Source organism: Phaenicophaeus curvirostris, chromosome 12, assembly GCF_032191515.1.
Source record: "Phaenicophaeus curvirostris isolate KB17595 chromosome 12, BPBGC_Pcur_1.0, whole genome shotgun sequence".
In the NCBI taxonomy this organism is placed as follows: Eukaryota; Metazoa; Chordata; class Aves; order Cuculiformes; family Cuculidae; genus Phaenicophaeus; species Phaenicophaeus curvirostris.
This window is the reverse complement of record NC_091403.1, coordinates 13,615,382-13,628,244: the sequence shown is the minus strand read 5'-3', so window position 1 is coordinate 13,628,244 and position 12,863 is coordinate 13,615,382. Positions and strand designations below refer to the sequence as shown.

Below are 12,863 nucleotides of genomic sequence, written 5' to 3'. Positions count from 1 at the left end.
ATGGAGTACTTCAGTCTTTCATCATAAGAACCTCCAAGTTCAGCAGGTCTTCTGTGCTGCCACTTCATGTATGTGTAGGCTTGGTAAGACGTCATTCGCGCTGTGTGGAATTTAACTGGAATAGTGTTTTCATATTTGGGCAGACAAGATGCAAAGAGATGATAACATCAGTGCAGTATCTTTCATTCAGTTCTTTCCTCAACAAACCATAGTCTAAACCCTTTATGCCAATTAGATGCGAAACACTGCTTGATCAAATGCAGAAAACAGTGCCAAGAAGCAGGAACAAGCAATGTCTCCAAGTGGCAGACACCTACAACAAACAACTCATGCCTGAATGAATGAGTTTGTGTGGCAGAGGACAGTGGAGGTCAGGGTTGCTCTTTCTGCCTTAGGGACTTGTAATTTTTTAGCATAAAAATGATCAGCGGAGAAGCTAATCCGGTGTCACATCCTGTGATTTCTCAGACTTGCAACTTGCAAGTGTGTCCAGAAGATGTATAAAACATCTGTTGTACATTTGAAAGGCTATATGGCACAATATCAACTGTCAACGCTTGCACGAATACTAAACGATTAACAAGTCAGGTCTTGTACATGTGGGGGTTTTGGGATTTTATTAAAACTCGCTTTTCTGTACTATTGGGATTTTTTTTTTAAGGATATCTCTTAGGTAGTGCTTCTTCATAATTGTTAGCAACAAAGTCTAGGTTCTATGTTTTTTCACCTGCTTCATTTTGTTGATTGCAGTTGGGATTCTTTAAACAATGTTGTCTATTTTTAGCAGAATACAAATCTGCTGCTGATACTTGTGTGTTAACTATTGCATACATTGCTTAGTTGTAAGCAAAACCAAAACCTGTGATATGATAGATCTTTATTTACTTTTTTAAACCACCTTGCTTTAATGTGGATGATTAATAGCCTGGAACAGCTTTGCTATCTCTTGATATCTGGGAGAGCTGATTTTTCCAAACAGTCACTGCACCAGCTTTACCAGTTCTACCAAATGATGAGAGAAATAGGAGAATTATGTTATTCTTGCTTTCACCAACTTCGTTCTTCCCCTGTTACACCTCTGGAGTCACACTGAGTAGACAGTTGAATGAGATGCTTTCAGAAACTGAGGCTTCTTTCACTTGCATGTTTGTCAGTGATCCATTGGGTTTTATTATTTATTCAGTAAATAAGAATAGGAAATCCTCCTAACAAATCCTTCAGACCTGGATATCTCCTTCTCTTTGGTCTGGTTTTGAAAAGTCAGTTTTTGCAAGCAAGAGCTTTTGCACAGAGAACGCAATCAAAGGTTTGGCTGTGTTCCTTTTCATTCAGTCCCTGGACTGCAGCAGCCAGAAATTCTACTTCAAAGCAGCAGCTGAATTTGTTTTTTCAAATTGTAGCCACGTAGTTTTTGTCAAGTCAAAATTTGCCTGTTTTTTGCTTAACAGCATTAAAGATATGATTTAAAAAAAATAATAACGTATCAGGCATACAAGGAAAAGAGCTTTGAAATAAACTTCACATTGGTATTTCCCTACTGTGTAGGCTTTGCTTTAATTATAAAGGATGCAATTCCTGAAGTAATCATTCCTGATTTTCCTGTTTTGCAGTAGCTCATTTAACACTGGGATTAGGCTACAGAGGAGATCCTTCCTTAGCAAGGAGGTGATTAGATTTTTCTTTATTTGGAGTATTTAATTTCCAAGGTGTGGGGGAAGTTTTTATAATTTTTTTTTTATAAAGAATATATCTTTATTTGAAGGTTAGACTGATTATTTTAGGCCCTTCTGGAGCAAAGGCAATGATTCCAGTTTTGTCTATGAGAATAATGCTGGTGATGCTGCTGTGTGGATAGGAATGTGGGAAGAAGCAGGGGTGCGGGTTTACCCTCGTTTGGGCAGAATACAAATCACTCAGCTCTTCTCATTTCTCACACCTGCTTGCTTGGTTCTGCGACAAGCTGTAAGGAAAAGAAGTTCTGAGCTCAGCACTCTTAGTGATAGGCGGTTAAGGCTGGGTAGGCTTTCCAGTTTCTTGTTAGAACTGGTCCCAGATAAGGACAAGCTCTGCCTTTGCATCCACTGCCCATTCTTTGGAAGCCGTGTGAGGGGAGAATAACAAGTCGTGACAGTTTATGCAAACTAAAAGATCAGCTGCCTTTGAAATGCAGTGTCTACAGCCTGATCCCAGCACTGGAACTGGTTGACACTAGGACATGTGATTGGTTACACTGGAACACATGATTCTGTGTGGTAGCACAAAAGTGTCCTCATGTTTTACATCCATATCCTAAGGAAACAAACCTGGCTCCCAAGGACTGCAGTCGTAGTGCTTCTCAGAGGTGAAAATTTTTCAGCAGCATAAAATGTGCCTGTTATAAAACACGCTCCACTCACCCCAGTGATAAGAAACTGGTTCTCCCATTTCCCACACAGATTTTGGGACCTATATGAGTCAATGCCCATCTGTCTCACTCTCACTGCTCATAGCCCTCAGGTGACAGAAGGGAGAGCTGAAAACCTTCTACCTATTTATTTGCCCCTTCCACAGCAGCGCCGGTGGTGGATGCAGTCACTTCCCACTTGCGCTTACAGGCATTGGAAGAGGTGTTCTCAGTGTGAGGTTGTATGGTCAGCGGGTTACTGGCCTTCCTAACCTGTTAGGATTCAATGTGCTGCCACAAATCTTTGGGTTAAAACCAAAGCTACACATCATTTACAATATATGCAAGTGCTTGAGATTGACCTGCATGCAATGTGCCAGAACCATAGCCCTTAGTGGAGGCAAAACCTGTTTTGCAGATCAAGTACCATGCAAACAGTAATGGGAGAATGTGCCTTTAACCTGATGTAGTCTGAAAGCAGCATTTGCTCTTTCTGGCTATTCGATCTCTGCTTGGTGAATTGATACAGATGCGGGATTAAGGGTTCTGAGAAGTCTTTCCGCCACAATTGTCCCAGGCAGCTGGTAATCGGAAGGAGGAGAGATTAGTAAATGGCAGCTCTGGGTTTTGTAACAGGCAAAGCTCGGTAGAGACAAATGACCTGTGTGCTTGCTATCTGTCTCCTTTTCTTCATCCTCTGGCCACTTCTTTCACAACTTACACAGCTGTTGTTTAGATTCAAAAGGATTCAAAGTAAATAATTTAGAATGAAGCGTTCAAGTCATAATGTGGAGAAAGCTGATAATGAGGGTTAGCATTTGGGACTGTGGATGCTGTAGATGTGGTGAGTGAACTATAGAGCTGGATTGTTTTTATCTGTGATGCTGTGGGAGCACTGAAAGAACCTTTTTGGCAGTGGGGGTGGGATTATAGATTCATCTTTAAAAGTGAAATTGAGTTCCAGTACTAATTTTAATCAAGGTGTCTAGGAAGTAGCAAGTATGTTGTGGTGAAGGAAGTGATAAATAAAGTTAGCGCTGAGTTTTCACTGCTTAGTTTGCAGTAGAAAAGAGAACCTTGTTTGTATATGATGTGTGTGACAAAATACTATTTATGGAGTTCCCATACATTTCAGGTTCTCCATGACTGATGGAAAGATAAAACTACATAATCACAGCTGCCAGCCATTTAAGAGCTGAGAAAGAAAGAGAAACTGTAAAATGCTAAGGTCACTACTGCTCAGGTGTGTTTGGAATGCCTTCCTTGCCTTCCAAGTACTCCAGGAACCTCTTGATGAGAACCGAAGTCAAAGGGAGACAGGAAAACAGCCCAGCTACTTAAAAAGCTGTTATTATGTAGATGGAAATCTCAAAGATTGCCCAGGGAATGGCCTGATTTGCTGCAGTGAAAATATAGGTTGGATGTTGGGTGAGCATCCAGTTTAAAGGTAATGAAATGTAAGAATAGGCTGCAGACAGATGTGGAATCTCATCCAAGTAATTCTTAGAAGTTGATCATATTCATCAGGGGAGGCTGAATCCCATGTGCTGAGCAAGACCTGGTAGAAATATAGGGGATTACACCAGAAGGAGTTTCAGAGAACCCACCTTTCTTTGAGGAAGGATTTCTACTGAATGGACTCCAGATCAGACCCCAAATCCCAGAATTCCCTTAACATTTAATCTTAAGCTTGTGCTTATGAGCTTAGTTTAAGAGAGATGTGTTAACTAGTTTAAGACCTGAAAAAGCAGTCATATGGTAAGGCATCATGTGTGGAAGAAAAACGTGAACTGGTGAGATCTTGGGAACCCAATATGAAAATATGAACTCCTGCGTTTTTCTAGGGTTGTTGAAGTGTTTTGGGTGCGTATTTAGTCATAACCCAACTTGCCATCATTGAATTATTAGTGCTCTTTCCACTGTCTTAGAATACACTGGCCTATTTTTATTACAGTTAGTGATAGTTTGTAACGCACATTTAGTTTTGAAAAAATGGATAGATCAGGAAGCAGAACTGTGTAACGAGTCTCTCCCCGGCCTTCTGGGGCAGCTCGTATGCAAGTCTTTCTGTCTGACCTACAATGTCATGTTTCAAAGCCCTGCTTCATTATCATGGCGCCTGCTAGCTGTATTTAAGGGTCTGTTCACAGCCCCATTATAAATCCCCACTTCCAGGAGTTTATAATCCAGCAGTAAAAAATCGCTCTAGGCTGCAACTCGGCATATAAAGTCTCAGTGCAGGAATAATTACAATTTCTCCCTCCTTTATTTTTGCTTTTGCTTATATACACACACAATTAATTCAGTAGGTTTTTACTGTCCCCACTCGGCATTTAAAAAGATTAAATAGCTGGGTTATTAATATTTCAATGCTGACTACTGTGCTTGGCCAGTAAATCGATTCACAGTGTCTGTTAACCCAGCTCTGTTTAGTGGATACCAGTCAGGGTTTCACAAACCTGCTGCAAGGCTGCAGCTTAGTGGGAGCAGCCCAGTGTGGATCACAGTGATTCTTCATTTAGCTGTTTAGCTGTTGAAAAGTGGCTTCAGAGCCAGCTGTGTCCGAATCCGCAAAGCCAATGTGAATGCACTAACCATGGTGTCCTGATCTGGGTGGAAGCTATGGTGACTGCAGGCAAAACTAAAGTCTTGTAGCCCCCGCTTTCAAACAGGGAGGAGTATGAAAGTGCCTGAACTACTGTCTGTCCTCAGCATGATTTGATCTCATCACTTGATTCTATACAACTATGTTGCTGTGAGATCTTTGAGTGGCTTGTCTGACACTGAGTTCTCCCACCTCAACTGTTTCCTCATCAAAACTGTGGTTCAGTGAAATTGATTGTTTCCTCTTTTTTTTTTTTATTTTCTAGTTTACAGGAATTTTTAGTATGGAAAAAAGTTACTGAAGTTTATTACTTCTAGAAATTATAGAAAAATTAATTATTTTAGCCTTATGTTATAGTAAATTCTATTTTTATTCAGCTTTAGAATCTTTTAAAGTATGTATACCATGTTTGTACTGTAGAGACCTTATAACTAAATGAGGGATAACAGAAATTTGTAAATGCATAATATTAAATGCAAAAGTTAAAAAAGAGGCTTTTACAAGAATGAAATATTTTGGCTTAGGTGAATTTTTTTTTCCTTCAATAACTGATTTTAGACATTTTGTTCTGATCTAGGGTTTGGTCACTGTTAAATCATAGTATGTCTTGCCAATCCCCCAAAAAGCTTGCTGTGCACTGATGTTTATACTTGGTCTTGTGCACGGGTGTTTGTGAAATCAGGGTCAAGGTGTACACGGGCATTAACATATTAAGCAGCAGTAATCCAACAGTGACATGTCGCCTTTATTGCAAAACAGAGCCACCCCTGGACTTTCTCATTCACTTTTCCACTCTTCCATCCACTTATATTTCAGGCAGTTTAGGGAACATCAGTTCTCTTTAGTAGTTTTTGTGTATTCATATGATAGGTTATAAATGCTTATTACAAATTATTTGATCAGGTCAAAGCAGTCTAGTGTGAATGAATGAGACGGCAGATTACCTCTCCCTGCTGCAGATTTCAAATGCCCTGCATTGTTTTATATCAGCTCAAAATTGAGCTCTGTTATTTTATCTTCTGCTGGATTATAATCCCACCTGCATGCTCTAAACCAAGACGATTTCAACTCTTCGTAACTGGTTTATATTTTTCCTCTTTTCTAAAACTGACTTTCCTGGCTGGATCTGCTCTTTATTTAGTCTGGGGACATCTGGCCATCTCTACAGCACTTCAGGTTCTCTGCAGAGTGTTTCTATTGGACCTGCAGTATCAGTGCAACCCATGTGGACCACGACAGCTTGTTCTCGTGCAACACCAGCCTCACCTGCTGCTTTTTCCTTATCTGTAGGAAGTGTCCTGCCAACTGGGAGCCACGGTTCTACACAAGACAGTTCAATATGTTTTTCATGTGTTTCCTTTCTAATACGTCAGGAATAATTTTTAACTGTCTCTATTTTCATAGCATGGCAAACATACTAAAGACGCTCAACAGCTGGTTCTGGTGGGAGAATATCTGGATGCCTATCAACTGTACGTGGGCACATTTTGTAGACCGTGATGATCTTGTCTTTCCAAAACCACAGCAGTTATATGCTACAATACCATATGCTTTTGTATTGCTGATTATCCGATTCTCCAGTGAAAGGTAAGAAATAAATGAAATTTCATGCTAATGTTAATCTAAGATAAGAAAAATAAGATGTCTTTAGATCAATGTTCTTATGTTTTTATGAAGGAGGAATAGTTGATGGTTTGCTAGGAAGTTCTGGCAGGTGAAAAACCAGGAGATACTTTCACTGCTAGGAACATGTTGCTGTGGTCCAATCTAGAAGGAAAATGTTTCTATCTAGCTTTTCTAAAACAGCACTTGTATTATTATCCTCTTTCACTAGAGATACAATTAATACAGAACTATTTGGATCTCCTTTTGCTTTTTCTCCTTTGGTGGAAGGGTCATGGTTCAAACCTCTCCTTTGACTTGGTCCTCCACTAGAACACTTGTGTGAGGTGGATGAATCCCAGGTGCTTAGCTATAGCAAAACTAGGCAGGCTGGAGAGATCACAGAGTTTCATGTGAACATTTTATGCCAACCTATTAATGCTGATTCCTTTTTTCCCACTTTGGCACTGTAAGATGGATTGCTTCTTCAGTTGGAATCTTATAGGATAGGCAGAGGTTGGCTCTGCATCAGAAAGCTACAAATAGATTAAGATTTGTAGTGCTTTGACTTATTTATTTTTGCCTTTTTTGCTTGACTTTTTTTCTGCTCTAAACAATATGATTAGTAGGCTTTTGTAATTATTTCAGGAGAGTGAGGAAATTTGGAATGATGGAAATTGGACTGACTTAAAACAGAACTAGATAAGATCATTCCTGTTAGAGATCAAAAGTAATTTGGATCATATGTTTATAACCATTCACAGTGTCTCCAGAGTAAACATTTGCCCAACTTTGTCTTGCTGCACTGCTATTGGAAATAGCTCATGAATAATTAGCTCACACATCTGGCCTGCAGTGAATCTGCCCAGGAATGAGGGAAACTGACCACTGCTATGAGTACTAAGGAATCAATTGCTGCTATGAACAGGGTGAAGGGGGGAGGGGTGTTTTTTCAGAAAAGCCCACCCAAATAGAAAAGTGAAGTATTTTGCCTGCTCTTCAGCAATTCGTATTGGAAAATGGAAGAGAAGGAGAAATCTTCAGTCTCTAGGGGAGTTGCTGTGTGCCACAAGCCAGAGGCTACAAGCCCAATCCAGTGGCTTGGGCAGTGGTGGCCTGGTGAAGCAATGTGCTAAGTGACTCTGCCACTAGGAGAAAGTATCCCAGTTACAATCTTTCAGCTTATGTGGAGAGAGCATCTGTTCTTGTTTCACTCTCCCTTAACTGCTGCTTAACTTAAATATCTCTCTGAAAAACACAAGGACACAAAAATCAGGATCTTCCCTTTAGTTCTCAGAGAATCATAGAATAACCAGGTTGGAAGAGACCCACCGGATCATCGAATCCAACCATTCCTATCAAACACTAAACCATGCCCCTTAGCACCTCGTACACCCGTGCTTTAAACACCTCCAGGGAAGGCGACTCAACCACCTCCCTGGGCAGCCTGTTCCAGTGCCCAATGACCCTTTCTGTGAAAAATTTCTTCCTAATGTCCAGCCTAAATCTCCCCTGGCGGAGCTTGATGCCATTCCCTCTTGTCCTGTCCCCTGTCACTTGGAAGAAGAGGCCAGCACCCTCCTCTCTACAACGTCCTTTCAGGTAGTTGTAGAGAGCAATGAGGTCTCCCCTCAGCCTCTTCTTCTCCAAGCTAAACAACCCCAGTTCTCTCAGCCATTCCTCATAAGGCCTGTTCTTCAGCCCCTTCACCAGCTTTGTTGCTCTTCTCTGGACTCGCTCCAGAGCCTCAACATCCTTCTTGTGGTGAGGGGCCCAGAACTGAACACAGGATTCGAGGAGCAGTCTCACCAGTGCCAAGTACAGAGAGAGAATAACCTCCCTGGACCTGCTGGTCATGCCGTTTCTGATACAAGCCAAGATGCCATTGGCCTTCTTGGCCACCTGGGCCACTGCTGGCTCATGTTCAGTCGCTGTCAACCAACACCCCCAGGTCCCTCTCCTCCAGGCAGCTTTCTAGACAGACTTCTCCTAGTCTGTAGCACTGCATAGGGTTGTTGTGCCCCAAGTGCAGGACCCGGCACTTGGCCTTGTTAAACCTCATGCCATTGGACTCTGCCCAGCGGTCCAGCCTGTTCAGATCCCTTTGCAGAGCCTCCCTACTCTCCAGCAGATCGACACTTCCACCCAGCTTATTGTCGTCCGCAAACTTGCTAAGGGTGCCCTCAATGCCTCATTGATAAGGTCATTGATGAAGACATTGAACAGGGCTGGACCCAGCACTGAGTGCTGGGGAACCCCACTTGTAACTGCAAGTCACAACCAGAAACCTGAGTCCTTGGGTGTTCTTTTTTGCATAACTGTTAATATGCTATGGTTCTCTCTTGGGGTTGACTAGAGAAGGGTGCCTTTCTCTCATGGTGAACTGTTGTATCCTATGGCAGATTCAATTGCTTCAGATTTATTTTCTTCTTACGTGTTCTCATGCCAGGATATGGTCTTGTAACTGTGTTGTATTTTTAAAGTTTGTCACGGTATGTCTTTTCAGATATGTTGCTATACCTCTGGCAAAAGCCTTAGGCATAAAGAATGTAAGACGTGTGAAGCCACAACCTAATCCTGTTTTAGAGAGTTATTTCCAGGAGTGCTCAAAACATCCATCCCAAGTAAGAATTCTCATTGTTTTAAACTACTTTTGCTTATGGAAAACCCCAAGTCTTACTATTTCATTCAGCTGTCAGCAATGACATCATGGGATGAGTTCCAGCTGATTGACAGATGACTTAATTTATTTAGGGGTTTGTTGCTGTTCTGCTGACAAGGGTACATGGCATCTGAAATGGAAAATATATTTAAGATGTTTAGTTTTGTGGCATGCTGTTCTAGGTTAGGTTGTTAATAATATTTCCAGTGAAGATCAGTTTTCCATCTTTAACTCATTCTGCCTGGAGAAAGCATTGACTGACATCTGTTGTTGGGAAGTGGTATCCTATTTATTGCAAGCAATAACATTGGAATGCTAGCATAGAAGCTTTTTGATCCGTTATATTGTTGCATACTTAATCCTGGCTTATGTAAGAAAGAAGAGCAATCTCTTCATTACCTTGCTCTTTGTTTTTAAAACTGAACAAGGAAAAAATATTAGCCAATGTTTACCATCTGAGAAAATGAGGCAACTTGGTTGTTGATGTGAAACAGGTACTTTGCTGTGAATGCAGCCTCAGAAAGTTCTCTTGCCTAACTACAGTTACCAAACAATTATAGAGTTCCTACACTGTTTTTGAAAAGAAATATGTGCTTTCTAGTAATGAGGGATATATATATAATTATTGATACACAGAACTTCGCCTTCTATCCCTAACTCTGCTGTTCTTTTACTGTGTCTTTTGCCTGTTATCATCAGGAATAGATGTATTCGTGCTCACAAATGAGCTCCTCTCTCTCTGGGCAAGTATCCCAATCTATTTCATACCTTCCTTCTGCATGAGTACAGTTTGACAATAAATGTCTGAATGGAAGCACAGCATTTTAATGCTAATCAGTACTTGGGAAAGTTTCAGGCTGCATCCTTTAGGTGCCCAGCTTGGGGACCTCTGTGCCTGAGAGGGCACACAGAGGCCTGGCTGGTGATTGAGGGCATCTAGGCTCTGTTGGCCATCAAAATAATTCCTCTGTGGTAAGCTCTCCAGCCAGCTGCATGGGCTGAACACAGAGGCTGTTTGTGTTCTTTCCCTCCCCAGCAACTGAGGTGTCTTTGCTCACATACCAGAGCTTCCTCTGAGAGTAGGAGACTAACTGAACTGGACTTGCCACCCACTATTTGCATAATAGACTTGCTGGGAGAGAGCTTCCCCAGAGACCAGTCGAATGCTACCTTGCTCCTGCAGCAGTGTCAGGGGAGGGCAGCCCACACCTTGTGCACTTCAGGATGGAGAAGAGGGAGAAGACCTACAGGCTTCTGCACGTGGGGCACTGAGCACCCAGAAATGCAAGAGTCATGCTGCCTTCTGCTTAGCACACGCTGGTGTGGTTGCACAGCAGAGCCACTTCACTTTCAGAGCACACATGAAGCAGACGCTGGGCTGTTGCACTTGAATGGCTAGATGCCTTTCCAGGCAATGCTCTACCCCCAATTTATTTGTAGGTGTTGAAAGAAGGCAGTCTGGATTTTACTTTGCAAGTAAGATTAACTGACTTGCCTGTACTATAGAAACACATTGGATTTGAGAACAGTGCTCAGGTCACCTTAATTTAGGCCTGTATTTCACCTATGAGACTCATTTAAACATAATGCAATAATTAATTATCATTAGGTAAGATATTAGATACAAAGTCCATGAGTGTTTATACATGGCACTTCCCCCTCCAGATCAATCTCTTGCTTAGCAGTAAGTTCCATTTTTGAAACTATCTGAAGCCACCAGAAAGACAATAGCACGCTTTGGGGATCTGTACACTTCATGCCTGCTTTATTTCTATGAATTGGTGTCTTGAAAGTCCAGGGTTTCTGTGAGTATCACCCAAAAGTTAAACAAGGAAGCCTGTGAGATGAACCCGCATAGATAGTTAGTATTAGTAGTATTTTAAAATGGAGACCATACAACAGTGGGAAGCTGATCTGTGAACTACAAAATAAATAACAATAAATAAATTAATAATAAATAAATAAATGAAAGTTGCATTGGAATATATCTTGTTGCTAATGCTGTTTCATTTTTTTTCAGTCAGAGATTCAAGGCCTTGCCAAAAAGTGTAACTGTACGGTCCATTTCGTGGAAAAGTGGTTTAGGAGACGGCGAAACTTTGAGATCCCAACAGTGCTTCGGAAATTCCAGGAAGCGTTGTAAGAGAAGACAATACTTTTGTTATGAATTTTAGAGTTTTGAATAAAATGATTGAGGTCCTTGGGTACCTTCTCGGGGGGGTGGATTTCTAGAAAGCTGGGTCTGTCTGATGAGTGTTTTGGCTTGTGCATATACAAACAAGTTGAAAGGATTTACTAGCCTTTCTCAAAATGATGTGACTCAAAGATTAGGTGGTTTCTCCTGAAAAAATAATCAAAAATATTTTACAGTTTTCTTTATTACGTAATTATGGACTTACTCGTAGGCTCCTGCAACATAGTGCTAATGAAAACTTGCAGAGGGTAGGAAACAATATTTTTGCTGCCACTAATCTTGGGGGAAAAATGCCTCTTCATTCTTGTTTAGGTGTGTACCTATACAGTCATTTTGGGATGCTTTTCTATGTAAAGTCAGTTTGAGAACAGGAATCATGACATTCTAAGTAAATGACAGGTGTCACAGCTTGACTGTGAGGTACTGTGCAAAACAAATCCAAATATGCTGATGAGAGTGGGCCATTGAACAATTTTGAGTCATAATAATGAATATGTAAAAAGTTTTGAAACCTCCTGCATATTATTGAAAACTGGAAAAGCATTTGATCGTCTTGAGTCTTCCCAAATGTGTGAGAACTTTCCCATACCTGAACATTTTACTATTTAACTACTCCAGTCTGATCCAAAATCTCATACAAATTGCAAATCTCCAGTCAGGCATGGCTTTACTTACATAACTCATCCTTTTTGGATGCTGACATGAACTGTACCAGTGTAAAACACTTTCCTAATGTACTGTATGTTTGGATTTTGACTAGCATAATTACATTGGCAAAAATACACATGATTATAATATTTAACCTTTTTTAGTGTAGCTTAACTTAAGAAATGAGGGTTAAAAATACAGCGATGAAGGTCAAAGTTGAGTACTTTATCAAGATTATTTTCAGTGTGAATCAATGTGATAATGATTCGTCGATGTCCTCTGTGGCCATAAATCCAATTGGCAAACATAGATGTGTTGCTCTGAAGCCTGAGTTGAGTAAACTGTCCTGGCAAGCCAACATCCATAGTTTATTTGGGCCACTGTTTGTCAGTCAACTTTAGTTTAAAAGTGACAAGAACATTTCCTGCTATTGATAAAAGACCTACTTTCTATGCATGCGTGTCTCTAGTAATACACAGCCAAAGACTGAAATTAAAACTTGCTTGGCAGCTCAAGTGCAAATGAAACAAACAGGTTTCTGTTGTGCAATTTTGTGAACCTTGTTCCGCTCTTTGTCAGTAAATTTAATTGGATATAATTCTCAAGGAAAGAAAATGAGGAACAGAGTTATTCAATATTAATATTCAGTGTTAAAATTAGTCAGTGTTACAAGCATTATGAAATTTTTGAAAGCCTGCAATCTCCAGGATAATTTTTCTGAATCATAAGGAAACTCTGAGCTGAGTCTAAACCATACTTAAGCTACTAA

The 12,863-nt window shown here is 40.7% G+C and overlaps 2 protein-coding genes across 2 annotated transcripts in view; both read left to right on the top strand.

The window, feature by feature from the left end:
- LINS1 (lines homolog 1) overlaps nt 1-6,514 on the top strand; it is a 29,783-nt gene extending 23,269 nt beyond the window's left edge. The window contains exon 8 of the mRNA XM_069867144.1: nt 6,393-6,514. The gene's annotated coding sequence lies outside the window, so the exon portion shown is untranslated. The remainder of the gene's footprint in view (nt 1-6,392) is intronic.
- CERS3 (ceramide synthase 3) overlaps nt 1-12,863 on the top strand; it is a 42,533-nt gene that overhangs the window by 2,362 nt on the left and 27,308 nt on the right. The window contains exons 2-4 of the mRNA XM_069867168.1: nt 6,391-6,575; nt 9,097-9,214; nt 11,273-11,391. Of these exons, the coding sequence (XP_069723269.1) occupies nt 6,394-6,575; nt 9,097-9,214; nt 11,273-11,391 (419 nt within the window). The 5' untranslated portion in view covers nt 6,391-6,393. The remainder of the gene's footprint in view (nt 1-6,390; nt 6,576-9,096; nt 9,215-11,272; nt 11,392-12,863) is intronic.